This window comes from Vanellus vanellus (assembly GCF_965231255.1).
Source record: "Vanellus vanellus genome assembly, chromosome: 2".
NCBI lineage: Eukaryota > Metazoa > Chordata > Aves > Charadriiformes > Charadriidae > Vanellus > Vanellus vanellus.
The window spans coordinates 376,177-402,659 of record NC_138906.1 but is presented as its reverse complement, the minus strand read 5'-3'; the positions used below and the strand labels follow the sequence as shown (position 1 = coordinate 402,659).

Sequence of the window (26,483 nt, the reverse complement as noted above, 5' to 3'; positions counted from 1 at the left end):
TGCGGGGGGATGCTGGTGGGGTGGAACCCTCACCTCTGGGGCTTTGTTCTGCCAAGCAGAGGGGATGAAGCTCCTCTGGTTTGTCAGCGTGGGGTGGGTTTCCCAGGGCACGCCGTTACCAGGCTTCATCACCCACCTGTGGGATACGGTCTGTGGCAGGGGGCTGCCTCTGTCCCCCTCTCACCCCGACACAGCCCGTGCGTGTGGGACAGGGTCGGGAGGGAGGGGGTCTGGTCTCAGGGTGCAGCGCCTCCAAGAGCGGGGACGTTTCCCACGGCCTGCCATCACTGATGGCCGTGTGCCGGCTCGCCAGGGACAGCTGTGGGCCAGCACAGGTCAGCAGTGCAGGAGGACAGAACCCCAGACCGGTGGGGGTTGGAAGGGCCCTCTGGAGCTCCCCCAGTGCCACCCCCCGCCAGAGCAGGGGCACCTCCAGCAGTGGCACAGGACACCTCCAGGCGGGTTTGGAGTGGCTCCAGAGGGGGAGACTCCCCCCTCTCTGGGCAGCTGTGCCAGTGCTCTGCCGCCCGCACAGGAGAGAAGTCCCTCCTCAGGGTGAGATGGAACTGCCCATGGTCACGTTTGTGCCCGTTCCCTCTTGTCCTGTCACTGGGCACCACTGGAAAAAGACTGTTCCCACCCCCGGCACCCTCCCTTTAAGGAATTATGAGTGTTGATAAGATCCCCCCTCAGCCTTCTCTTCTCCAGACTGAACAGCCCCACGTCCCTCAGCCTTTCCTCATCAGAGAGATGCTCCAGTCCCCTCATCATCTCCGTAGCCCTTTGCTGGACCCTCTCCAGCAGTTCCCTGTCCTTCTTGAACTGGGGAGTCCCGAACTGGACACAGTGCTCCAGATGTGGCCTCCCCAGGGCAGAGCAGAGGGGGAGGATGACCTCCCTCGCCCTGCTGGCCACACTCTTCTGGATGCCCCCCAGGGTGCCATTGCCCTTCTTGGCCACCAGGGCACATTGCTGGCTCGTGGCCATCCTGTTGTCCCCCAGGACTCCCAGGTCCCTTTCCACAGAGCTGCTCTCCATGAGGTCAGCCCCCAACCTGTACTGGTGCAGGGGGTTATTCTTCTTCAGGACGTAGAGGGTATTCTGGTGGAGCCAAGCTTGCTGGCGAGCAGGAGGGGCAGAAGCCATGCCTGGGCTGAGGGAGAAAGTGGGACCTCCCTGCTGGTGGCGAGGAGCTCGTGGGCTGGTTGGGGTGCTTACGGCGAGGTGCCCTCGGCAGCCCTGCGGCCAGTGCTGGGGTAGCGCCAGAGGGGACATCGGGGTGGCCGGACGCTGCAGGACCTGCGAGTGTCTGTCTGTCTGTTCTGGGGCACCTCAGCAATCCGTTCCAGTGCTCTGCTCTGCTTGTACTCTCCGTGGCAGCCCTTAACTCCCTTTGCAGACTGTTGGCACATCTCCCTTCAGCCCTTTCAAGATTAATTTTTTTTCTGTCTTAATCCAAGAAACAAGAAGCCTTTTTGCAAAACATACCAGTATCGTGCTGCCGTGATTTTTCTTATCTGCAGTTCAGTAAAAATTAAAACAAACCTTGAATATTCATGTTAGTTTGGCTTGTAAAATATGAGTCTGTTCAAAAATACTCTGGCAGCTATTCTGTGTGTCGCCTTCTGACGTTTTAACATTCTGCAGGCTGCAAAACAGTGCTGCAAGCTAAACAAACCTAAAGCTTTTAGTTCTTCCTCAATTAGCACAATCCTTTTCCCATGTTTTCCATGACCTCCGGGGATCTCTGGTGCTCCAGGGTTTCATCCAGCCGATGCAGCTCTTCCCAAAAGCCCAGAGGCGTTTCAGAGTCCTGGTCTGTCCCGGCATTGCTGGCTGGAGCCCTTTCCGTCGTGTCCCCGGGGTGAGGCTGCAGCAGCCGGCCGCGCTGGGGACCCTCTGCTCGGGCGGGCGGACCTGTGGGCAGTGGGGCGATCATCGGGATTTCTTCTTTCTGCAGCTGCGGGTGTCTAAGGGGTCTGTTCCGCACGGCACTGCCATGGCCACGGCTGCCCCGTGGGTGCGCCAGCACTGCAGTGCCTCTCTCCTCGGCTCCCTCCCGCCCTCCCCAGCGCTGCGGCCGTCGCGGCCGTCGCAGGACCCAGCTCTCCTCCCCGGGTCTCTACAGACAGATCGGTCTTTGAGCGAGCATCCCGAGTGACCGCCAGGTTACGGTGGTACAGAAGGGGTCCCCACCTGGAGTACCTATGGGAATCACTAAATAAATGGGTGACAGTTGGCAAGAAACGTCCCTGGGCTTTGCTGCCTTTCAGTTTTCAAGCAACTCTCCCCTCGGCTCCTGCCTCGGCCTCACCGGCCCTGTCCGCAGAGGCGCGCTGGATGCAGGCGGTGCTCTGGGTGTTCGCACGGGGCTCAGCCACCGTCTCTGCCGCAGAAGCAGCTCCTGCAGCAGCGCGACCCAGTCCTCGGTCCTGTCTGTGGGATGCTTCACCGAGTGCACCACGTGCCCCCGTGAAAAATGAGTCTGAAAGCAGAAGACATCCTAGTGCAGGGCACACGCAGGGTCTTTTGATAAATGGCAGAGCACATGGTTCGTGATGAGAGAGGCTCGCACGAAGCGCCTGCTCTGCCTCTGATCTGCCAGTCCTTGTCCCCAAGGGAGACCTACGCTGAGCCTGTGAACCAGAGTTCATCATTCCATGAGTATGGAAAAACACGGAATCGTTGGGAGCTTCTGTTTTGTGGCACATAAAGCACTGACCACAGCCCGCATCCCTCCTCCTCCTGCGGGAATGAACTGTTTCCTTCACCTCTCCTCCTGCAGGAGGTGAGGATCTTGCCACTTTCTTCCCTGTTCATAGAATGGTTTAGGTTGGAAAGGACCTTGAAGATCATCGAGTTCCAACCCCCCTGCCATAGGCAGGGACACCTCCCACCAGCCCAGGTTGCCCAAGGCCACGTCCAGCCTGGCCGTGAACACCTCCAGGGATGGGGCCTCAACAGCCTCTCTGGGCAACCTGTCCCACTGCCTCACCACCCTCATCTTCCCATTAGCACCACAAGTGGTAGTGTACTTTCTCTTAAAGTTTTCTATTAGCTTGATGTGTTGAAGTTACATTCAGCAGTTTTTCCCACCTCAATTTTATCCTGCAGCTCCCTCCGTCCGCTGCAGGCTGAGGGGAGGCTGTGGCTGAGAGGCAGCGGTGGTTCCTGCTTACCCCGAGGGCCCGGCACCAAGGATGCCCGTTGGCGGGGACTCGTCCCCTGACCCCATACTGGGCAGTGTCAGCCTGTGGCAGGGGGCTGGAACTCCATGATCTTCAAGGTCCCTTCCAACCTGAACCATTCTGTGATTCTGTGATCCCCTGGCCAGCGCAGGGGCACGGCTGCGTCCCCTCCTTCTCCCAACGTGTCTCAGTACGGGGGTTTCCATGGTGCCTGCACACCACGTTTCACTTGGGTTTGCTGCCTCTGGGGGTTGTGTTCCTCACGACTGTCAGCGGTGTTTGAGCTTGTTTATAATGCCAGACCAGGGTAAGACAAAGCAGAAGCGTATTTCAGCAAGACGTGGGTCAGGGTTTTGGTTATAGCCAAACATCATGTAAATGCAGCCTCCATCCAAGTTCGAGAGAGATAAATATTGTTGGAGTGTTTAATGTCTGATGTTGCATGGTGTCCCGGCTGCCGGCCGGCCTCGGGGAGCCGCTCGTTTTGCAGAGGTTTCCCCGGGAAGGGCCGGGGCTGCGGCCAGGCTGGACACAGAGCTGAGCCCTGAGCTGCCCGCTCTGCCCGGCGGTCCCCGTACCCACTGTCCTTCTCGGTCTCCACCTCTGTATCTCCGACGGCTCACGCCACCGTCGGAGTGGGGCAGCGGCAGGGAGGGCTCTGCCGGAGGAAGGGGTGCTGCCGTCGTTCGCAGCAGGGGCAACGGCGTTCCTGCAGCCCCCACGTCTCCGCAGGGCACTTGGCTCCAGAGGCACGCGTGCGATGGCTGCGAGGTTCGCGGTCTGGTACGTGTTCCCATCTGTCCAAGTGCATGGTGCATGAGCTGTAATTACCGTTGGGGGTGACGGCGCTGGCAGCGACGCATTGGGCCCGGGCATGCCCGTGGGAGCGTGTCTATCTGCACTTCCACTCCTGGCACCCTGGTTCTGCCGCTGGCTGGCTCCCTGCGGCGCGGGCACGAGGGGTGCGGGCAAACCAGGCGGTCTCCTGTGTCCCCGTAGCACGTTCTGCCACTGGCTGAGCGCCCGCCACTGCGGGGCTGGCGCAGCTTCACCTCTCGCCAGGAGCGTGCGGGTGGCCCGGGGCAGGACCCGGGGCAGCCGGAGCTTTCCAGAACCGGGCTGAAAGCTGGAGAACCTGCCTGGTGGTGACTCACTACCCGAGCTCATCCCTTTGTCTGGAAGAGGTCGGCCATCCACCTCCCTGTGGGGGCAGAGGCAGCTCTGGTGTTCCCAGCCACTCCTCTCCCCTCGCCCCCCGCTCCTTTCGGCGCTGGCGGGGCTGTGTGTGGCCATACCGCAGACCTGCTCCAGCAGCTGAGTGGCTTTGAAAGCAGCACTGCAAACGAGTGCCGGGCCAGACGGCCTGTTCTTCATGCCCTGTTCAGAGAGGGCTGCACCGGGGATGCCTGGGGCTGGGCGACCCCTTCCCCGTCCCAGGGAGTGCGGGAGTGGGCACAGCCACCCCCAGCCCCCACGCGCAGGAGTCGGGTCTCTCGGGGTGATGCGTGCCCTGGGCTGAGCGCACAGCGTTCTGTTCCTGGTGCACAGAGGGGCTCAGGTGTGCCATGGACAGGGTGAGGGCACGGAGCTCGCAAAGGAGCTGGTCCTCACGCAGCTGCGCGGGCTCTGCCGGCAGTGCCGTGCCTCGTTTCCAGGAGATGGGATCTCTCAAGCCCACAATGAGGGTTCTCCCGTGACAGCAGACGAGTGGAGAGCTCTGACTCCGCCATGCCTTGTGCCGGTTTCCCATACCCAGGCGACACTCGGAGACACGTGGTGGGACTTGGGGAGTTTGATTTTGTTTCTTGTAAGGGTATGTGCTGTTTTCATGAGCGCTATTAGCTTTTCAGTGCTAAGTTTCTTCCTTAGAAATACAGGAATACACCCACCAGGTCTGTGCAGCAACTCTGCGGAGACTCTGGTATTTCCAGCAAATGCGGGTGCTCCACACGTACCTGGTGAATCCTGTGGTCCAGTCCAGTGGTGGGTTTAGGAAGGGCACATGGCCAGTGGAGCGCTGCCGCACGCTTTAGTGTCACTGTGTGTTTGCTGTGAAGCAGCTGCGGACATGCAGGGGATGTTGGATTTTCCAGAAGCACAGCAGCCGCGTTGGGAGGTCTGCACGGGGCCATCTCTGGTGGCTTCTGTCTGGTAGATGTCCCAGACGTGAAATACCAGTGGAACAGCAGGTCCCCACATTCCATGCTGGCTAATCTTGGGCACAGAGAAGGAGAATGCCTACAAAAACGTTTGAGTGGATGGTACGCTGGGCAACAACAATAAGTCCATTTCAGTCATGTGTTCGGTAGGGCAGAGTGAACCTTCGGTAGTGGAGAACCCCCAGACAGTGCGGGCGGGCGCTCCGAGTGGCCGTGTCAGTGTGTTGGACACCCGGCCCAAGGACCTCTTCGTGGGAGCACTGGGAGCGTGGTTTAGACGAGGGAGGAGGCGTAGGGTGCCCAAAAGGAGGAGTTGGTTGTGTACGGGAAGATCCACGGTAAGGTCAGACCATCCAAAGCTGAAGGTAGGTGAGGTGCTTTTTGGGAAGCGGTGTGGAAGCAGACTGGGAGCTCGCTTTGCCCAGATGCGGTGAGCTGTGGCCCCGGGTCGGCGTCCTGGGCTTCACACGGTGAACAGCTGGTAGGAGCTTGCCCACCTTCTTCACCAAGCGGGGTTTGAGGTGCTCGGGGCTGTGCAAGGAGCGAGTTTGGAACGGCTCTTCTGGCTGAGAGTGCCTCTCCGCCGGCCTGGGGCGTCGGGAGGAGGCAAAAGAACACGGGCGAAGCGCGCCGCTGCATCGCCCCGGCGTTTCTGCTGCAGCTCCGTCAGAGCGACGCTGCAGCTGAGGCTGGAGGAGCAGGAGGCGGGATGCTCAGCGAGGCGAGAGCCCCCTCCATGAGCTGCACCGTCCCTGTGGCTGTGGGGAGCAGCTGTAGGGTATGCGCTGACCAGTCGGAACTATATGTTTGGCAAGGATGGCAGCAGAGGCCCCTTTGCCCCACCACTGCTCTCCCACCAGCGGGCGAGCACACTCACTAGCCCTCGGGCACGGGAAATCACTGGGGGCATGCTGACATGAGGGAGACCTGGGTTGTCTGGCTGACCCGTCCTGGGACAGCTGCGTTCGTTTTGTAGGGCGATGCAGAGTAACAGACCCCCCAGCCCGGTGTGTGTCAACCCAGTTAAAAATTAGTGTTAGGTATCTTTACTTTTTAACTCATTTAAAAATTGGTGCCAGGTATGTCTATCTTCCAGCTCAGTTAACAGTTGGTGCTGGGAGTCTTTCTGCGTAGGCAGCACAGCCGGCTGCACCGGGGAACCTGCGTGCTGCTACCGCGGCATCGCTGCCGCAGCGAGGAGCTGCTGCTGCGCACTGCTGCTGGTGTCGGAAGCCACAGCTGTACCGATCGCGTGGCCGGCCTCTGCTCTTGTTCCCTGTCCGGCAGGTGCTGTCAAGAGCTCCAGCGCCCCAAAATCGGGTGTGGGCTGGGAGAAGAGGGTTTTTTGCTTCGCGGTTGACTGTGGCTTGGGAGGGCAAGCATCCCCTGGGAGCAGCAGTCCCCTGTGCCCTCCCACGACCATCTCTGCCCGCCATCGGCATGTGCCCAGTTGGTTCCTGGTGGGGTCACCCCTCAGGGGCGGCCTCGTGCCGGGGGAGGCGTGCCGGGCACGCGGGCGGTGGGTGATGCGCCCCTCTGTTTCAGGGCATCGTGGGGAACCTGTCCAGCGGCAAGTCGGCCCTCGTGCACCGCTACCTGACCGGCACCTATGTGCAGGAGGAGTCTCCCGAGGGTAAGGTCTGGTTTCCGGGGTGCCTGGGGGGTGGTCTGGGTCTGCACTGCTCTCCCCGGCTCTAAAGGTGACCGACGTCTCTGCACCTCGCCTGCCGCTGCCGCGGAGCCCTGCAGCCTCCCGTGGCCTTCGTTAGGGGCTTCCCCTGCACGCTCCCCCCTCGCCTGACCCACTGCTGTGCTCTCTTCCCAAGGTGGCCGATTTAAGAAGGAGATCGTGGTGGATGGTCAGAGTTACTTGCTGCTGATTCGAGATGAAGGGGGTCCCCCCGAACTCCAGGTAGGAGACCCCTACCTCCCGCGCCCCCGTCCCACCCCGTGCTGCCCTGGGAGGACGGGAGGGCTCCAGGGGAGGACCTGCCTGGCTGCCTCCTGGGCGCCCAGTCGTGGGAGGACACGAGGACCGCGAGGCCTGAGGAGGGGCTTTGGCTATGGTGACCGATGACCCTGGGCCTCCCCGCAGTGCCGGGGAGTTGTGCCGCAGGGCCGGGGCTGTGTGGTCAGCGGAGCCCGGCCGCAGCGCGCCATGCCGGCCATGCGGCTGCCCTTGCTGGTGGCACTGGGCACGGGGCTCCGGGACGCTTGTCTGGGCTGTAACGACTGGTCTGTCTCCCTCAGTTTGCCGCCTGGGTCGATGCTGTGGTGTTTGTCTTCAGCCTGGAGGACGAGATCAGCTTCCAGACAGTCTACAACTACTACCTGCGGCTCTGCAGCTACCGGAACACAGCGGAGGTGCCGATGGTGCTGGTGGGCACACAGGGTGAGAGCGGGGCGTTCAGGTTTCCTCACCGCGTCCTCCCTGCCCCGGTCAGGAGCTCTGGTGACACGGCCATGCTGGCAAGAGAGCGCAGGGTGCTGGCGCTGCGCGTGTGTCGGGGGAGCCCGGTCTGTAAGCTGTATGCGGGACCGAGTGAGGCTGCGGGGTGCGGGAGGAGCTGAGGAATTCCTTCGCAGGCCACTTCAGCTTTCCAGCAGAGAGCCGCCTTGCTTCGCGCAGCCGCTTTCCTCTTCGAAGTGCCCGAGCCCCCCGGCGGCGCCCACCTCCCTCGCTGGGCAGGAGGCAGCGCCTGGGCCTGGGGGTCTCTGCCCGCGCACGGCCCTTCGTCCTCTGGGACGAGCCGCAGCAGGCAGCGTTTTGGGGGGTGGCAACTTGCTTTCAGCACTCTGAGAAGAGGCCTGAGCCGTGGAGCTCCGTCTCCCCCGAGGCGCTGCCAGCGCACACGGGTGTGGGGAAGAGCAGCAGCAGCCCAGAACCGCCCTCGCCCCCCTCTGCCCCGTGGGGCTGTGGCCCGGAGCCGGCTGGGGCTGGGACGGGGGCTGTAAGGGGGCTGTCACACACCGCAGCCGAGGCTGCCAGCGGAGGCAGGAGGCGCCATGCCCGGACCCCGGCTGGGCTCCCCGGCGTGCCTGGGCGAGGGGCTGCCCGTAGAGAGGGGCTGCTGGGAGAGAGGGCGCCTCGGGCGGGATTCCAGCCTGGCACAGCCTGGGATGCAGCCTGGCCTCCAGAAGCCTTGCTGCGGGAGCCCAGGAGGCGGGGAGGGCATCGCCACAGGCGTCTGAGCTCCGCTCTTCCGAAATGAGTGTCCTTTCCAGCCTGGAGGTGGCAAAGCCCAGGCAGAGGGAGCCTGCAGCGGCAGACGCTGTCTGGGTGTCAGGGGACAGCAGAGAGCGGGGGACAGAGGGTGCGAGGGAAGAAGGTCTTGGCACGACCCAGTTCTGGGCAGTGCTACCCGTTCTGGCAAAGGGGAAATGTACTGGGAAGACAGGCGGTGACAGTGGGAGGGGAGTCACAGGGGGCTCTGCTCTGGACCCCAGATAAGGCATAGAACAAAGTTGTTAACCTTTAGATATTTAAAGATTGTGGAATTAATGTTAGGACTGAGTGATGTGGAGCCCCTCTGCTGGGAGGACAGGCTGGGAGAGGTGGGGGGGTTCAGCCTGGAGAAGAGAAGGCTCCGCGGAGACCCGAGAGCCCCTTCCAGTGCCTAAAGGGGCTCCAGGAGAGCTGGGGGGGGACTCTGGATCAGGGAGGGGAGCTATGGGACGAGGAGGAGCGGTTTGACACTGAGAGAGGGGAGATTGAGTTGAGATATTGGGAAGAAATTGTTGCCTGTGGGGGCGGTGAGCCCCTGGCGCAGGGTGCCCCGAGAAGCTGTGGCTGCCCCATCCCTGGGGGTGTTCAAGGCCGGGTTGGACGGGGCTGGGAGCACCCTGGGCTGGGGGGAGGGGTCCCTGCCCAGGGCAGGGGGGGGACTGGATGATCTTTGAAAGTCCCTTCCAACCCAAACCATTCTATGAGTCTGTGATCTTGGTTGAGGACTGGGCTGGGGATGCAGGCATGTGCTGCGGAGGCTCAGGAGTGGGGAATAGGGATGTGGCAGAGGGGTCGGTGATCGTTGTCCCAGACATAGAGCCAGGGGAGGTGGCAGCGGTGGTGCAGGCGCACAGAGTAACCCACTGGGGAGCTCGAGGGGGACTTCTTCACCGTGCGAGTCCCAGAACTCCTTCGACTCCTCCTGAGAGGGTTCATTTACAGCCCCTCTTGTCCCTGGCGTGTCTTCAATGAATTGGGTTCCCCTTGGGAAGGTAGCTTTTCCAAAACATGCAGGCACTTAGGAGCCATCTGGGATACAAATCGGGCCTATTTTTCAGTGTCGTCCACCAAGGCCTCGACTGTGAGTGCGTCCTGGCAGATCCGTCTTTCCCAATTAACTGAGGATGATTTCTCCCTTTTGGTTCTTCAATCTGTAGGGTATGGCCGTGAGACCTAAAATGATCGAGACTGGCAAATCCATTTTACTCTGCAGCTGAAGTGGACTTGCAGATGAGAGCGCTCGCTCGTTCCAGCAGCCATGGCCAGTTGACAGACGGCAACGTTAGTCATTTCTAACGCATGTAACACTGTGCACCCTCATGCGGATGAGGCTGTGGTCGGACCCAGGGTCAGACTGTTCACACCTTTGCCCCCAGCGCTCTGTCTGCTGTCACGGAGTGTCCCGTTGTCTTCAACAGCTGCACTGTTCACGATGTGGTTGTGTGACACTGTGGTGGTGTGTCCCGTTCCTAACGTCCAGGCTGCTTTGCCTTGCCAGCCGCACCTCCCACTAGTTTCAGCCCTCTGTCTTCAGAAACGCCGGGGGCTGGACGGTTAGGAGAGTTCAGTAAGGTTCATTTAAAAAGGTTCATTTAACAAAACCATTTTTCTGCCAACATGGGACTGTAAGCTAAGACATTTCTAGGACCGGGGGTGTGCTATGAAGGTGGGTATCTCAGTGTGTGAAGGGAGGTCGGGAGGTCGGGAGTGTGCCCTGAGGACAGATGGGACACGGGCGCTTGCTTTTTAACCCCCTCTGCCTTTGGTTTCCAGATGCCATCAGCGCCACGAACCCCCGGGTCATTGACGATTCTCGGGCACGGAAGCTTTCCAATGATTTGAAGCGCTGCACGTACTACGAGACCTGTGCCACCTACGGACTGAACGTGGAGAGAGTCTTCCAGGATGGTAACTGCAGCCGGTGGAGGGTGTCCGGGCGAGACAGGGCAGCAGCGCTGCCCCGGAGAGGGGGTTACACTGCCTACACTGCTGGCCCGCGGCTAGAAGCGCGTGCTGCCACGAGGCCGAGGGAGTTAGGCACACGTTTGTGTGCAGTGCCGTTGCTTTACGCACGCACTCCGGGTCCGAGGAGTAGGATGTGCTGTGTGTGGAAAGATTTCTCTGTGTGTGGCTCCTAGGTGAGTGCACATGGATATGCACGAGGGCCCGCGGTGCAGGGCTGGGCAGCCCTCTTCTCCCGCCTCTCGCGGGGGCTGCCCTCTGGGTACCCCTTGTTGCAGAGAGCAGGGAGGCTGCAGGGGACGGTTGCATCCCCGTGGTGGCCCTGTGCAGCGGAGCCATCTGCATGAGCCTGCAGACAACTTGTGAGGCTGCAGAGAGGGTTTTGATCGCCTGTGGTGGAGGAGAGGGGGGAGAACAGCAGAACCTTTGGGTGTTGGAGAGAGGGGAACAGCAACGGAATGGCCAAATGGGGTATCAGTTCTCACGGGAGCAGCGTGTGGGAGGGCGTTTCTGCTTCGACTTGGAGAGGAGCCTGCGTGGCAGGGATGCTGTAGGTGGAAGAGGGAACCTACACCACATCCTAGGAGTTTGCCGTCTGCTTAAATGAACTGGGACCCTGCCCTGTAGCGGGACCCCTGTCCCCTTTCTCTGCCTGTCTTCTGGAGCGCAGCTGGGGGTCTGTGTTCAGTGTGAGGGAGGGTCTGCGCAGAGCGGAGTCGCTGGGCAGGACAGAGGGGCTTCTGGAAACGAAGAGAGCTGTGCTGTTAGTGTGTGCAGGTGGAACAGGCGCATGGAAGAAGGTTTGGAAATAATAGCGCAGCAGCGCTGCCTGAAGGCAAAAATCCAGCTTGGTTCATTGCGGCACAGTGAGACGGGCTGAGGGCAGGGAACAGGGCTGCGCCTGTCATCGGCTTCATCCTCTGAGCTGGAGCTGGTGATCCTCCTTCCCCTACGTGAGTCTGTGACCTTCCAGTAATCTGCTGTTGTGGGGCTGAGGATCGTAGTCACCGTGCTGCTTTTCTTATGCAGGAGCACGTAGAGACGTTGCTCTCTCCTGCTTCTCCTCTCAAACCATCCCTCCCAGCACGGGCAGGGACGCCCTCCGCATCCCGCAGCCCCTGCGTGGCTTTGCTGTTCCTGGGGAGCCGGGGGTCACCCTGCCGGGCAGGTTGCTTGTAAGTCTCCCCTTCTTCTTCCTCCTCGCGAGTGATGGAGGAGCAGTGGAAGGCAGGGCTCGGAGCAGTTGGGGATGGTGAGTACTGCAGCAGACCTGGAAGAGGAGATCTGCTAAACCAACTCGGCGGTTTGCAGAGCAAACCTGGAGAAAGCGACAGCGGGTGTGCTGCGTGCACCGCTGATCCTGGCTTCTGGAGCGCTCTGGCACTGTGTGTCACCAAATGTGTTCAGCTTATTCCTTCAGACTGGTTCTGTTGTGTCCCTGCTTGGAAGGACGGCACGGTGAGGAGTAGCAGCCGGTGGGTTTGGGAAGGGGCTGGGGAAAGTGCTGCAGGATTAGGTGCTGCGTTTGTTATGCTGCTTCTCATCCTTTTTTATCGCAAGACGGAACAAATTGTGCTCTAGGGTTATTTTTTCTCTTTGTTAACCCTGGGAGCAGAGACGACACAACTTTCAGCAGTGTGATGTGCGAGATGAGAGCTCTCGGTGAGACCGGGACTCAGCTTCTGGCGCCAGCGCTGCTTAGCGAGCTTCGTGGCAGAGCCTGAGCTGCTGCCTGAGGGCTCAGGAGTGAGCGCCTGCAAAGTGCTGCGCTTCATCTTTCGTCTGGGTTTACTCACGGCCCCTATGGTGCGTTTGTCCATGTGCAGAGCAGTGAGGCTGAGGAAATGCAGAAGACCCCAAGGAGCGTGGGAATCGGGGACTGTTCACACAAACCCGATGTCAGTCTGGGCAAACGCTGATGCTGTGCGGAAAAAGGAGCGAAGACGGCACTGGCGGGAGGGCTGGTGCTGTCCCTGCGCGAGTGTGGAAGTTCGGGCGGATTCTTGCCTTCCTACGGGGCAGCAGGAGAAACGCTGCTGGAGTCTTGTCAGACTCCGGTGTCCGCACTTCAAAAGGGCACAGAGAAACTGAGAAGATTAAAAAAAAATAAAGCCACAAAAATTAGTCAAAGGCTGGAAAAAATACCAGATAGTGAAACACTGAAAGAAAGAGATTATCCATTGAATAAATCAAAAAGAAGGCTGAGAGGTGACGATTACAACATAAGAGTATTCACGTACCTGTCTACATAGGGAGAAGATCACAGATACTAAGACTCTGGGGGCTGGCAGAGAGTTAATGCTAGAAGCCAAAGCCAGTCAAATTCAAATGTTAAGGAATCCTTACTTTTTCTATTAATAGCCTTCTTTTCATTAACTGTTGGAAAAAACACACAGGGCAGTGCTGTATTTGGCATCTCGTCTACCGTCTCCAAACCCAGACGAGGTCGCTTTGTGGAAGGGTCTCTGCATACGCAGGTGACCGGTGCAGTCTGGGCTGGGTGAAGTTTCATGGCTGATGGTGTTCAAAGGTGGGCCCGGAGAAGGGAGAGATCCTCCCGGCCTTCCCGTCTGCGCACGCAGGAGCTGCCTGCGTCGCTGCGGTTCCCGGTGCCGTGCCGTATTTCCTGCAGTGGGCTGCCTCTGCGTGCCGCGTGGTGCCGCACGCCTGCCGGGGCAGCTTTGCCAGTATGGGTGCCCTTGCCGAGTGTGCCGCTCGGAGCTCTGGAGAAAGCAGCGTGGTAATTGGGAGCTGCAGATGGAGCGGAGGGAGCTGCCGTCTCACAGGAGGTCTGGAGTGACTCCCGGGCACTCGGTGCTCTCACCTGCAGGACCCCACAGACTGCTGAGCGCGGCTTCGGGGAGGGCGAGAACGGGGCAGGAGGCGCTGGCCAGGGGCCAAGGAGAGTCGAGCCCGACACGTTAGCCCCCGACGTCACGGCCATCTGAGAACTGTTCAGGGACCTTCAGGATCCAGTTTCAGATGAAGCTGACTTGATGGGATGAGGCGTTGTCGGAGTGGGTGAGCGGCTTGTCCCTGTGAGCACTGGTGGGTGCTGATGCGTCTGTTTTGGGACCCGGTGGAGCTCTGGCAGTCGTGGATTCTGTGAGGGGCTTGCTGTGGGTCCTCAGCTGTATGCAGTTTCTCCAGCACAAGGTACTCAGCCCGGATCGTGGTAGACTGCCCCATGCAGGCGAGGGAAGACGTGGATTCTCCACAGCAGAAACAGGAAGACCTCTACTCTGCTTTCACTGCAGAGGTTTGCCGGTCCGTGCTGTGCAGAGCGTATGCTGCACCTCTGTCCCCAGAGCCCTTCCGTGCCACTGTCTTGTCTGACAACAAGCCATCGCCGACCTTTCTGGCCAGCAGGTTAATGTGGCGCTGGTCCAGCCCGCCAGCTGGAGGGAGCAGCATCCTGCCTCGCCATGTCCAGCTGAAGGCTGAGGCGAGCGCTCTCCCTCCCCAGGCTGCTGTCCCTGCAAACGCCCCGCGGTCCGCACGTGGTGCCGCTCAGCGTGGAGGGAGCTCCAAGAAGCGGAACCCGGGATCTCCACCTTCGCCGACTGTTCAGAGGTTCTCCAAGGCTCGGGCGGCTCCAGCTGTTGTGGTGCGCTCCTTTCTGCTCAGGCAGGAGCGGCAGAGACCCTCCCCCGTGCCTGGAGCGGTTCCTGGGTACCGGGTGTGAAGCCGTTTGTGGTTGTGTTGTGCAGGGATCTAGACCGTGTACGTTACAGTGCATAACCGTAATCGTGTTGAATCTTCTGGAGTGGCGGAGGCTTTCTCTGGGCAGTCAGGCTTCTGAAGGTCACTGCGAAAAGGACGCATGCCGTGCAGAAAAGGGGTCACTTTCTCCGTGCTCGTCCATTGTGTGCAGCGTGGCAAACACTGTTCGCTGTGCGGGAACTGCTCTTCCCTCATCCTTTCCGAGTTGGTTCCAGCACCGGCTGCCCTCACAGTTACTGCTTCTGTGACAAGGTGGGACAGTCTGCCCGTGGCTGCAAATACCGCGCAGAGGTGACCCTGGCATGAGCCAGGAAGAGCGGCGGAGGCGGGGCGGTGTGCTGCCGTGTCCCGTGCCCGGCCGACACCAACCGCAGCCTCAGCGCTCCCCCGAGGGCCAGTGCTGAGGTGGTCCCCTCACTCACAGCAGGGCTGCCGGTGCGCTGGGCGGCTGGTCCTCGCCCTGCCTGCTGACTTCCTGGCTCTGGAGAGTTACGGTTAAAGAGCTTCTCAAAATTGCCCTCACACAGCTCCTGTACGCAGAAGTCTCCGAGAGCTTAGGGGGTGTCAGGACAATAGCGAGAAGCCACTGGCGTGGGGGTGCCTCAGCTCTTGGGCTTCCTTTTAAGACTACTTCTGTACCAAGCAAAGGCTGGAGAGCAAGGTGTCGAGAGCCCCTCGCAGTGATTATCTCGGCGTTGTTCCTGAAGAGGAAGAGTGGCGCAGACCGACGCTGGAAGGGCGCAGGAGGGGCGGCAGCCCTTCTCGCCCGGGGCTGTGGGTGGCTTCTCTGGCATCACCTCTGCGGCCAGTCCAGGGTGAGCGCTCCTCTCCTCCCACTCGCCCTGAGCGTCGGAGGGGAGAGCCGGCGGTGCGCGGCAGCCTTCTCTCGTGGCCCGCCAGAGCCTGCTGCTGCCGTGCTGGCCGCGCCGCCGCTCTCCATCGCTCCCCCTCAGCCGCAGGGCTGCGGGCTTGGGCTCGGCTTGAAAGCCCAAGGGTGGCTCTGGCTCTCTTGCCCAGGGGGTTGTCTGGGTTTCTGCATCCTGAGTGGGGCAGCGGGTGTCCCTCCTTCTGCTCGGCTGTGAGGTGGTTTGTCCCTGGCTGTCGGGGCGATCAGCGGCATCACCGTGTCTCCCAGGGCAGTGAGTGATGCTTCTGAGGAACGGTTTGGCAGGAGAGCTCCAATGGAGAGGCGGAGTTTGTGCCCAGAGAGGTGTGCGAGGCCCTGCAACTCCATAAGGTGCCACCCCACCCAGAGGTGTTTTCGGTGGGGTCTGTGGTGCGTCACCGGGGACCTTCACGTGCACCTCCTCCCCGCCCAGATACTCCCACCAGAGCTGACCGTTCCTGGTGGTGTCTGCAGAGCGATTTCTCCAGAACATCTGGGACTGGGTGCTGTGGTATACTTTAAAATACCGCGTGATGCTTCAGTGCTAATATACACAGGAGCACCACATGCGACATTTGGCAAACAAATGCCGAGCCATGTGTTTGGAGAGAGGTTCTGTGGCCGGGGCAGGGCTCGCTGGTTGAGCTGCGTGTAGCAACCAAAGAAATCGTGATAAGCGAACGATCCCAGAGGCTGACTTAAGGGATGACAGAAATTATCCTTGAGAAAGTCTTGCTGATGTTCAAGAAGTGGAAGAACCTCTGCCTGGCAAGGAGAAACGGGAAGGCTGCCTTGAGGTGCCTCAGTTAAGGGTTGGTGAGATTTTATCACCGCTGGTGTGGTCTTGCTGGCCTCATGGTTAATTCCTGTGTTACCACTAATGGGTGAGTGACCAGGCAGAGCCTCTGCCAGGCTGTTTGCCCAGGGCAGCAATTGCTGAGGAGTTCTTCTGAATCTTTTCTGGCCTCCTCGCTCTTTCTGCTGGTGGCCTTCTCAGCCTCTTTCTTTAAATTTGGACCCGCTTGTCTCCTGGACACTGAGAAACCTCCTGCCTTGAATCTGCCTTCTCCAGTGAAGCTCTGGGAAGCTGTCTTGAATGGCATGAAGTCCTCTACCCTGGATACTGGAAAGGCTTTCTCTGTGGCCATGCAGGACTTCCCTTCTCCTGCCGTGTCCAGTCCAGTTTGGACTCCGCTCTGCATAAGGTTTCTGGAACTGTCTGACTTGTGCTGTGGGTGCTCAGATGTCCTCGTTGTGTGAAGCGGCTTTCTGCCTGTTGGGGCATCCTGAAAACGCTTCTGAGGTGCCGTCTGTGCTGTGGCGGCAGTTCTGCCTCGCGCGGGTGAACTCGCCCTCTGAGTCGGCGGGACGTGGCGGGTGCCGCTGGGCGACGCTGCCAGCTGCTCTACACGGGCGCCGCTCTGCTGGAGCAGGTGCCTCCGCGGAGCCGGGGGCGCCCTCTGGTCTGGGGTCCGGCCGGGTGGTTTTCACCGTCACTTTAGCCGCACAGAGAATGAGCCCCGCAGGCTCACATGGTGGGAGAGATCTCACCTCTGCTACTCTGTGCTGGGTAATTTCTGAGCTCTTCCTCCCTAACCGCTCCTCTGAGCGGATGTTTGACTTTCCCCAGCGTCAGACCTGCCCAATTTCCACCTCTCCTCCCGGGCTGGCTTCTCCATAACAGCCAAACGCCGCATGGTGCGTCAGCCGGGCTGTGGTTTGACCTGCCTACGTTAAAGCTGTTGTGTACCAGAGCCTGCGGAGTCCTGGGAGGGTCAGCAGAGGACTCGTCCCATGCCTCTGGCACCGCCAGGCCCTCGCCCGGACGGCATTTGAAGGAGAGATGTGAACGCAGGAACTGTGGGTGAAGCTGGCCAGAGGAGAGGATGGAGAGGAGGAGAGCAAGAAACCCAGCAGGTTATATGGTGTGTTTGGCGGGCGTAGGAAGGGTTCCTGCTATTTATGGAACTAATATTTAGCTTGGGAGCCTGGACAGGCTTTCAGCTCTGTCAGACAAGCAGGTAGCAGCGGTGACCCAACAGGCCTCTGTCTGTCTCTGTACGGGACGTGGCACTGCAGCTGAGAGACGGCAGGATTTTGCAGTTGCTGTCGGCATCTGACTCTTCCAGAGGAGTTCAGTCCCACCACACGCATGGTGCGGCGTCTCCTGTCTTCCTGGCAGCTCCTTTGTTGCAAGGGTACGTGATATGAGACGTGCTGGGTTGGACCTGTGATGTTCCCAGTGCCTCCAGTCACGTTCCTGTGAAAGGTTCCTCCTTCTGTGGTGGTGGGGGTACCCGGCCAGCGTGCAAGAGAAAATGAGGAAGGGCAATGTGTCCTCCTGAATCCCCCAGCAGCCAGCTCGTTTGCTCTCGTGCTTTTTGGTCAAGATGTTTATTTCCAGCAAAGGTAGGAGACTGGGGAGGTTGAAATGCAATTTTGGCCTCTTGGCATCAGGCAGTGAGGTCACAGGAACCACGACAGTTGTTCCTCACATTAGTTTTTCAAACCTCTGGAGACCGTGAGGGTCACAAGGGCCCAGGCTGGTGGAGGTGACATTGCTCAGGCTGTTCAGTTTGGTCACTGGCTCCTGTAGCTGCTGTGAGGGGGTGACCGAGACGTGACTCTGGCTGCCCAGGAATTCTGCAGCCACCCAGGGCTCTGGTGCCTCCCTGGTGTCCACACCACATCACTGCTCTGGGTGGCCTTTGGGGACTCAGCGTGACCAGCATGGGAAGCCTGCCCTGCTGCCTGCTGGAACAGCCATGGGTGAACATCGTCCCTTGCAGCCAGGCACGGGGGTTGTGACGTTGGGCGTTCTGCAGAAATCCTCCCTGTTAATACGGGGGCTGCAGTTTGAGCCCCAGATGTTGGCATCAGCCACATGAAGGGTTTGGGTCTCACCAAAGCCCTCCAGAAATCTGCAGGTGGAGAAAGTTGCTTTCTGGACTCTGACCCTGTCCCTTTCTTCCTTCTTCCAGTGGCTCAGAAGGTGGTGGCTCTACGGAAGAAACAGCAGCTTTCCATCGGTCCCTGCAAGTCCCTGCCCAATTCACCCAGCCATTCGTCCGTCTCGGCGGCCTCCATTCCTTCCGTTCACATCAACCAGGTGGGAAACGTGAAGAGGGAAAGCCAGGGACCCCACGTGCTTCTCCACACCCCCTCAGGTCACTCACTACACAGCGTGGTTCACCTACACACGCAGCCCTGGAGTAGCTTTTGGAGGGAGCGGAGTGGTTGTCACCCTGGAGCTTCTGTCCGTAGCCCAGAACAGCGTGATGCTTGCCCTGAGGTCAGGCTTCACGTCAAAACCATTGGGTCTGGCTCACGGTCTCCAGAGATTGTGGTGTGCTGCCAGAGACGCTGTTGGCAGAGCCGTGAGCGGTCTCAGGGAGGCGCTGGGGCAGAGCCGGAGGTGTGTGAAAGGGGCGTCCGCGTGGCCGCCCCGGCCGGGAAGGCAGGCCAGGCTGGACACAGCTGCCCGGGGTCCTGCTCCCCCGCGGAGAGGGGAGTTGATGGTCTTCCATGCGTATACAGGTGGGCTTCGCAGGGGACGTATTTGTGGAGGGGCAAATTCAGTGGTGAATCGACAGAGTAGCGCAGAGGAGGAGGTTCTGCCCTCTGCCAGAGGAAGGGCGCTGCAGTGTTCTGGCACAGCCTTAGCTTGGCGGGGACTGCCGAGGTCTCCGTGCCGGGAGGACGGTGGAGCTGGAGGTGTTTGCTCTGTGACTCTGGAGAAGCAGAACTGACGCAGGAGAGGCAGGGCAGGAACCGGAGCAGGCACCGCGGTGAGTGGCTGCTGAAGGAGATCCGTTGGGCAGCTGCCTGATTGCATTAGGGCTTTGCTGCCCTTCCCCGCACCCTCGCACGTGCCGAGCTGGCTCGCTGATGAGGCAGGTGAGGTACTGGGCTCTGCTGCTCCTCAGGGGCCGTCAAGCCAACCGATTCCAGCTTTGAAGTACCTGGCGTATGAAATCATGGGATCTGTAGCAGGACTTCTGCCTGGCGCAGTGCTGCAAGTGCCCAGCTGGGTTTAGGGATGAGGGGCGACGGCGCAGCCGGACCAACTGGAGCCCCTCGGCTGCCGCAGCAGTGAACAGCGCTTGAAACGGTTTTTGAGGAAAAGAGTAGCTGAGGGCTCAGAGGAGCGTGTAAAACTGAAGAAAAAGGCAAGTTTAGCAAACCAAATTCTGCTAGAGTGACACTTCTTTTCATAAGAAGATTGGCTTTGACCCGTAGGGTGTATGTGAGCCTCTCCGCCCCAGGAGGACTTCTGGTAGACCACCACTGGGGAGATTGTTCCCGTACAAACCTGAGTACTCTCTGCAGCCGCTGGTTGGACCCCTACATGATTTTTAAATGCCCGGATGAACTTTACGCCTGACTGCAAGGCTTCTAAAGCTGGGCTACGAGCCGGTGCATACAGATTTTTGCTGAGACCTGTGCCAGCTGCCCGGTGCACCAGGTCTCCCGGCCACCAGCAGGTTCAGGTGGAGTCTGCGTGCGAGCGAGTAGGCTGAGCCCTGCTGACTGCCGGAGCTGCTTGCGGAAGGTGTGAGCTTTCTGGTCAGGCTCCCTTGTGCCCAGCGAGCTCAGGATGCAAGCAGAGTGAGCGCTGCTGCTCACAAAGCACACGGGGCCGTACTGTGCCCTGCGGGATGTCTGGACATGGGCGCGTTTGGAGGAGTTTAATAGGGGGCATCCAAGGTGGAGAGCAGAGTCCAGGGAAAATGCAGATTTGAGTGTATCTGGTAATTTGAGGATTTTATCAGCAGACAAATTGTAAGCAGTGAAAGGGTGGTTGGGGAGGAGAGGCGGTCTGCACTGAAAGGGGGAGTGGGCGGAAGGTGGCCAAGAGCAGCGTTCCTCACGGAGGAGCTGAGCGCTTGTTTTGCATTTTCTTCAGTGGCTAAAGCGTGAGAAAAGGGTCCTAACAAATACGTACTAACGGCACTTGCTGTGCCGGGCAACATGTTTGTAGTAAAGATAAAAACATGTTCCCTGTGTGAGGGTGTGGATACCAGACTCCTCCGTCTGATTCAGTCGCTCAGGTAACTGTGCACTGAAACCAGCTCAGGAACGGCAAAAAGCGAGTGAGAGGGAGAGGAGACCCTAACGCAGGAGGAGGTTAAGCACTTGGCTCGTTTAGCTTAGAAAAGTGAGGGCTGAAATGGACCAACCCTGACCTCAAAAATACACAGCTGTGAAAGGAAAGAACTTTTTAAGGAAAGAAGGTGGTAGAACAAGAGGGCTGGGTGTAGGACTGGCCATGGGAAGCAAAGTTTGGGCATCGGAAGAAGTTTCTGACTGTGTGTCTTGAGCTTTGTTAGAGGTTTTTGCTGAGAAACCCCCCGACTTTCCTCTCCCTCCCGCAGAGTACCTCTCAGCCCGCTCGGCAGAGGAGTCAGTGCAGCGGTGACTGTTGGCTCCGTGGCTCTGAGTGGGACCTTTACCCTGCGTACCTTGCTGCGCCCCCGGCGCTTTGCTGGAGGGACCTGGGCGGTTCTGGTGGTGGGAGACCAGAGCTGATAAAGGGAAGTAACGCAGCATGCAGCTCGGAGGAGATTGCAGCTAACCGTGAGGCCTTTCCGAGCAAGAAATGTTTATTGATTGCCCGGGTTGTAGCGGTGTCAGCAATAATGACAGGCCGTGTCCTTCTGGAGCTTCCTCGCTCTGTGCTCCCTCCCCCGTACGTGCTCTGGGGCTGTCGAGCGCTGTGTCCCCCCTGCGCTCGGCAAACCTGGATGGCGCACAGAGGATCAAAGTAAGTTTCTGTTCCCTGGGTCTTCTGTGGCTCAACCGCAAACCCTTTCGGTTCCCAGTGACCTGCCGCAGTGATCTTTGCCACGGTGTTTGCTCATCTCTCTGCCATTACCAAAAGCCCTTCTCCTAAAAATAGAGTATGAAGCAATGGAACCAGTGAGTGATTGTAAAGTGCTGTGAAGTATTTCCCCGTTCTCACTTGGGCTCAGGAATGAGGTTCTGGCACTGGTTTTTGCTGCCCTCAGAGAAAACCCAACTGGTTTGAGGAATACAGGGTCACTGGTTCCCCACGTTTCTGACAGGGTCCGGGGCAGAGCGGCCCATGTGCCCCGCTGCGTATGGGCTTGCTGCCCGCGCAGGAGGACACATCCAGCAGTGAGCACTGTGACAGGGATGCAAAAGAGCCCAGAATCGCCGCTCGGGAGTGCGCTGTGATGGTGGCGATGCACCAGAGGGCATGGTCTCCAGCAGGAGCTGGAGCCGCTGTCCCTAACAGGGCAGAGCTGGGGGCAGACAGCGCCGCAGTCCTGCCGGGCACTGCTCTCCAGCTCTGCGCTGCAGAAGTGCCGGAGCCTCTTGTGGGGCTCAGTGATGGTGGCCTCGCTCCTGGGAGGTGGCCTCTGCTTCTGGCATGGAGATGCCCCGTGGGGCAGCGCCGTGAGGAGGTGGACAGACTGTACACAGCCAGGAAGGACGGACAAGAGAGTGAGAAGGTCTTTGCAGAGGAGTGCCGTGTTCTGTCTTTTCCTGCCTGAGGGTGTGGGGCTCGCGCCAAGGTTTCTTACTGCCTTCACAAGTGAGAGCAGGAACTGGCACAGGGAGAAGGCTCTCGGGGAAGGGTTTGGGAGCACAGGATTTAACATGGAGATGAGATGGAAAGAAGCCGGACAAAGAATACAGTTAGGAGCTTTTGTTTGCCTGGTGGCACAGCTAGGTGTTGGTGTGCGCAGGCGGGACACACGCTGGGACAGAAGGATCTGTTTTTCTTCTCAGTACCGCTGGTGGGAATGGCGGGAATGGCGTTTGCATCTCGAGTGCTTGGCCAGGAGGAGCCCCTGGGAGCCTGTACCCTGCTCGGTCCTCGCAGGGCGAGGTTTTGGGTGTCGCGGTGCTGCCCGCAGCTGCGGGCCATGTGTGGTGGCAGGGCTGCTCTGTCCCTTCCAGGCAGTTACTGCATCTCGGGCAGCATTTCATTCCCCTTTGCCGTCTGCCTTTCTGAGGGCTTTTAGCAACGACGTTCCCTTCCCCTGGATTGGCCCTCTTCCCTTCTGCCAGTAGCTGCTGTTGAGGTCTGCTTCCCTTCATAGCTCTGTGCCCAGCAGATGGTACACTGGTACCGCCTGAGGTCAGAAGGACGTTCTGCTCCGTGCATGGTCTCCTGGCCTGTGCGTGAAGGGACAGCTCTGCCTTCTGGAGCTGTCGGTGAAGGCGGCCTGCATCTTCTGGAAGAGGGAACAAGTGGTCCCCGCAAAGGGTTGCGTATGGCAGGCAGGAGCTGGGAGCCAGCCCTGCCACTCATCCTAGCTGTGGGGACATCTTTTCTGGAAGTAGTTCCATGTTACTATTTGAGCCAAACTAACCTGTTGGAAATGGCCATTGCTTGTCTGGTCTCCTGATGATCTGGCCAGTCCATTGCAGTTACTGGTAGAGGAGAGACCCCAGAGCACCCTGGTGATTTTGTCATCCATCTGTCATGGAGGACTTTCTTCTCCAGGTGTGAGGTGGTGACGGGTTTCCGAACCTTCCTGGTTGTGCCAGGGTCCCAAATTGGCTGGGCTGTGTGACAGCGGTGCTGTGTGAGGTGTTGCGGTGTCCTTGCGCAGTGGATGGTCCTCTCTATGAAACAGTTCTTGAACCAGCCAAAGGCCCTGGTTTCATTTCTGTCTTTGGGACTTGGGGTTCTTTTGCTGTTATTCTGCAGCAGTGCCTGGTGCCTCAGGGGACTCTGCTTCCATAAAGGCGGAGGGAAGGGAGCTGTAGGAACGGGCCAGCTGCCGTCAGGGTTTTTCACCAGCACCCAGGAGTGCACCAGCCATGCTCGTCAGGTCTGTGACCCTGAGTACTGTGTTCAGCATCTCCCAGGTCCTCTGGCGAGGCAGGAGCCAGGGCCAGTCCCAGAGTCCTGCATGTGCCTGTGGGGACGCCAGGTCTGTCCCTTGGGCATTCCCAGCGGCTTCTGGGTGCGGATCTGCGCCCATTTGAGTAGACACTTTGGATCCCCCAGGGCCCCGCAGCCCCCAAGGAAAGCTCTTTCTCACCTGCTGGTTTGGGCTCTCCTCTGCCGTGTCCTCCCGCACCCATCACCGGGTGAGCAGGTTCGATGGGTTTGGGAGCCCCGTTCCTCGTTCCTCGCCTTGCCCTTGGCTTCCGCCCCGCTCCCTCCTGGCAGCTGCCTGGTCCTTGCCTGCAGCGTGGGGTGGGGGTTTCTTGGGCCAGCGGGTGCTTGCCGTACTCCCAGAGTTATTCCACCTGATTTCCTTAGTGTTGCTGCCCCGTTCTGCATCTTTCCCCGGGGACTCAGCGGTGCCTTGGGGAGTACCCCGGGCCGCGGGATGAGTCACCGTCGCCTGTTTGCTGTGGGATGGAAGTTTGTCTTTCTGCCAGGGAGCTCCTTCCCAGCAGCCGGCAGGAGGTGATGCAGGCACGCCGCGCCAAGCCCGGCATGCCGGTGGAGTGAACTGCGCTGTCCCGTGGGCCGTGGGAGCCGCTGCCCCGCGGCGCTGCCTCATCTGCCCTCCTGGCGCGGGGCCGCCCGGTGTCACGGCTTTGCTCAGATGGCCTCGGTCTGCGGTCGGGCACAGGCTCTTCAGTGACACCAGGAAGTGCCTTTACCGAGACTTTACTGATAGAGAGCAGATGAAAGGACTGGAAACTTAAAGTTTGCAAGTGAAATGAGGTGCAAACTGCAGCTCACCTGTGCTCGGCGGCGAGCGCTTCCCTGCCTGTCGCAGCACGTTTCGGCAGAGTTCGGTCAGTGCGTGTGTCTCGGCAGCTGAAGCAACAACGGGCGTTTGCGTTTCCCTGTGGAAGCCCCCATGCCACAGCCCGCTCAGCTCGTGCTGCCCTCCGTTCCACGCTCTGTGCTCTCCTCTGGCTTCTCCCCTGGACCTGTGCAGACGCTGGGTCGGTGGCTGTGGTTCGTTTGCGCTCTTCCTTTCAGAGCCCTTCCCAAATCTCACTCCGTGTTCTGCCTTATGCGTTTTTATGCCAAGAGCTACTACAGCTTAACTTCAGCCAAGCTCTTCCCTGCTCAAGTGCCCTATGGCACTGTCGATATTCTTTGAAGTCCCCAATATCCACCCATTACGCACTAGCGGGAAGGACTTTTTACTAAGTTTTCAGCTTCCACCGTGTTCTTAGGTTTCGATAGCGACCACAGGTGGTTGTTCAGGTGGATGAGCAAAGTAGCTGCCAGGAGCAAAAACGAGGTATTTGCCCAGACGTGTCATCCTGTCAGGGTCCTCCCACATCCTGCGACGTGCTCTGGGTCCCTGGATCCCTGCCGGGGTCTCGCAGCAGTCTGCTTCAGTTGAGCGCTGCGGTGGCTCAGGAGTGCCTGCGTAGGCGGAGGCTGCACTGTTGGCCGCCTTCGGGGGCATTCCTCCTCTGCCCCCAAACTCGCGGCACGGTGCCAGCGCTCACGCCAGCCGTTCTAGCTTGGTGCGAGGCGTCCTTCGGCCCCAGCGCCTTTCCTCAGGTTTGGGTGTCTGTGGGACACCAGCAGGCTCAAAGGCTTGTGTCCTTTGTCATCGAATCATCAAATCGCTGAGGCTGGAAGGGACCTTTAAGATCACCAAGTCCAACCATCCACCCAACCGGACAAAACCACTTCTACACCACGTCCCCGAGTACCACGTCCACCTTTATTTAAACACCTCCAGAGGTGGCGAATCCCCCCCTCCCCGGGCAGCCCCTTCCAATGTTTGATAACCCTTGCAGTGAAAAAGGGTTTCCTAATCTCCAATCTCACCCTCCCCTGGCATAGCTTGAACCCATTTCCTCTCGTCCCATCACTTGCCACCAGGGAGAAGAGGTCAGCCCCCCCCTCGCTACCCCCTCCTGTCAGGGAGCTGTAGAGGGCGAGAAGGTCTCCCCTCGGCCTCCTCCTCCCCAGGCTGAGCATCCCCAGGGCCCTCGGCCGCCCCTCGCAGGACGTCTGCTCCAGACCCCCCACAGCTCCGCTGCCCTTCTAGCCCTTCTGCCTTGTCACTCAAGAAAGACAGTAACCTTGATGTGTCTCCAACACTGGGCAAATTTACGGGCTAAGGAAAATTATTCTGGCCAGCCGAAAATTACAAACGAGGTTACAGGGAGTGTGTGAAGTATAAACCACAATTTAGCAAGGTTTCTTCCTAGGAGGTTTAGCCTCCATCACCCGGCATCCGTAGGGTTTGTCCCAGCTGCTGTGGCAGGAGCTCAAACTCTACAGCCTCTTCTGAACTGAATCCCTCCCTCAGTTGCAGCTTCATAAACATGCTGACGAGGTTACAGAAATACCCCGAGCTCGGCAGGGTGACTGCCTCAGAGTGGCTTCTGGACTGCTGGCAGCCTTGCCTGGCTCACCCTCCTGCGTAGCCGGTTCTGTGTGGCAGCATCAGCCCTCTCTTCCTTCACACTTTGAATCTTTTTTTTGGACGTGGTTCACACATTACGCATCAATTAAATCCCGATTGTACAGGCACGGTTATGCCTGACCCTAAACTTGAGCTGTCTCAGGGAATTCTCTGGGACCCGGTAGCCCCGTCTTTCTGCGTCTGTGCCTTCCTCACGGCATTTGCAGAGCACTTCTTCATGTGGTGCTGAATCTGTCTCTGTTAATGGTTCGGGAGTCACTGGCGGGGTGGCACATTGCTTTGCTTCTCTGTGTCCGTGGTGGTACCCCCTCCCCTGGGACACGACAGCAGAACTCCCTCGTTCAGCGCAGGCGTCATCAGCGGTCAGCCTGCGGGGCAGCTCCCCGGCGACGCTCCCTTCCCCGGGCGGAGTGCCTGGCCTCTCGGACACGCAGAGGAGTACAGGCAGACCGGGTTCCCACTCGTTCTGCATTTCGGGGTGCCAGAAGCTTTCTCGTCTCCGGGCTGGCTTGGGACAGTGCGAGTCCCGTGCTGGCAGGGAGGTCACCTGCTCCCAGTGAGGCTTTCCTGGAAGGCGCGGAGCAGCCCGTGGCCTCCCGCTCCGTGCGGTGTGCCCCGCGTGCTGCCGGCGTGGCGGGAGCTCGGCCCCGTGGGTCCCTTTCGGCAGGAGGTTCCCTCTCCCGCTGAGTGGGACGGGCTGCAGAGGACCTGCGGCTTGGTGCTGCCCTGTCTCCAGCATGGGGTTGGGGTCTTCCAGACCCACCGGAGGCGGTGGCCTTCAAGGACGTTTTGTCAGGGCAGTGTGCCTCCCCACGGGCTTCCCCTCCCTGCCGTGGAAGGGCGTTTTGCTCTGACTTGAGGCAGCAGATACTGTGCTGCGGGCAGGCTGTTGGGGAGCTGCTCCGGGGGCTGGGGTAGCCCTGGCAAGTTGGGGCGCTGTGATGTCCTAGAAGCCGCTGGCAGCTCCCTGAATGTGGCTGGGAAGAAGGTCCATCTCAGAGC

The 26,483-nt window shown here is 59.6% G+C and overlaps 1 protein-coding gene across 2 annotated transcripts in view; it reads left to right on the top strand.

The window, feature by feature from the left end:
• The window catches only part of AGAP3 (ArfGAP with GTPase domain, ankyrin repeat and PH domain 3), a gene marked incomplete at both ends in the record, with an annotated part of 153,037 nt that overhangs the window by 55,405 nt on the left and 71,149 nt on the right, over positions 1-26,483 (top strand). For both annotated transcript variants that reach the window (XM_082479178.1, XM_082479177.1), the window contains 5 exons: positions 6,893-6,980; positions 7,174-7,259; positions 7,598-7,739; positions 10,347-10,481; positions 18,126-18,253. In XM_082479178.1, the coding sequence (XP_082335304.1) occupies positions 6,893-6,980; positions 7,174-7,259; positions 7,598-7,739; positions 10,347-10,481; positions 18,126-18,253 (579 nt within the window). The remainder of the gene's footprint in view (positions 1-6,892; positions 6,981-7,173; positions 7,260-7,597; positions 7,740-10,346; positions 10,482-18,125; positions 18,254-26,483) is intronic.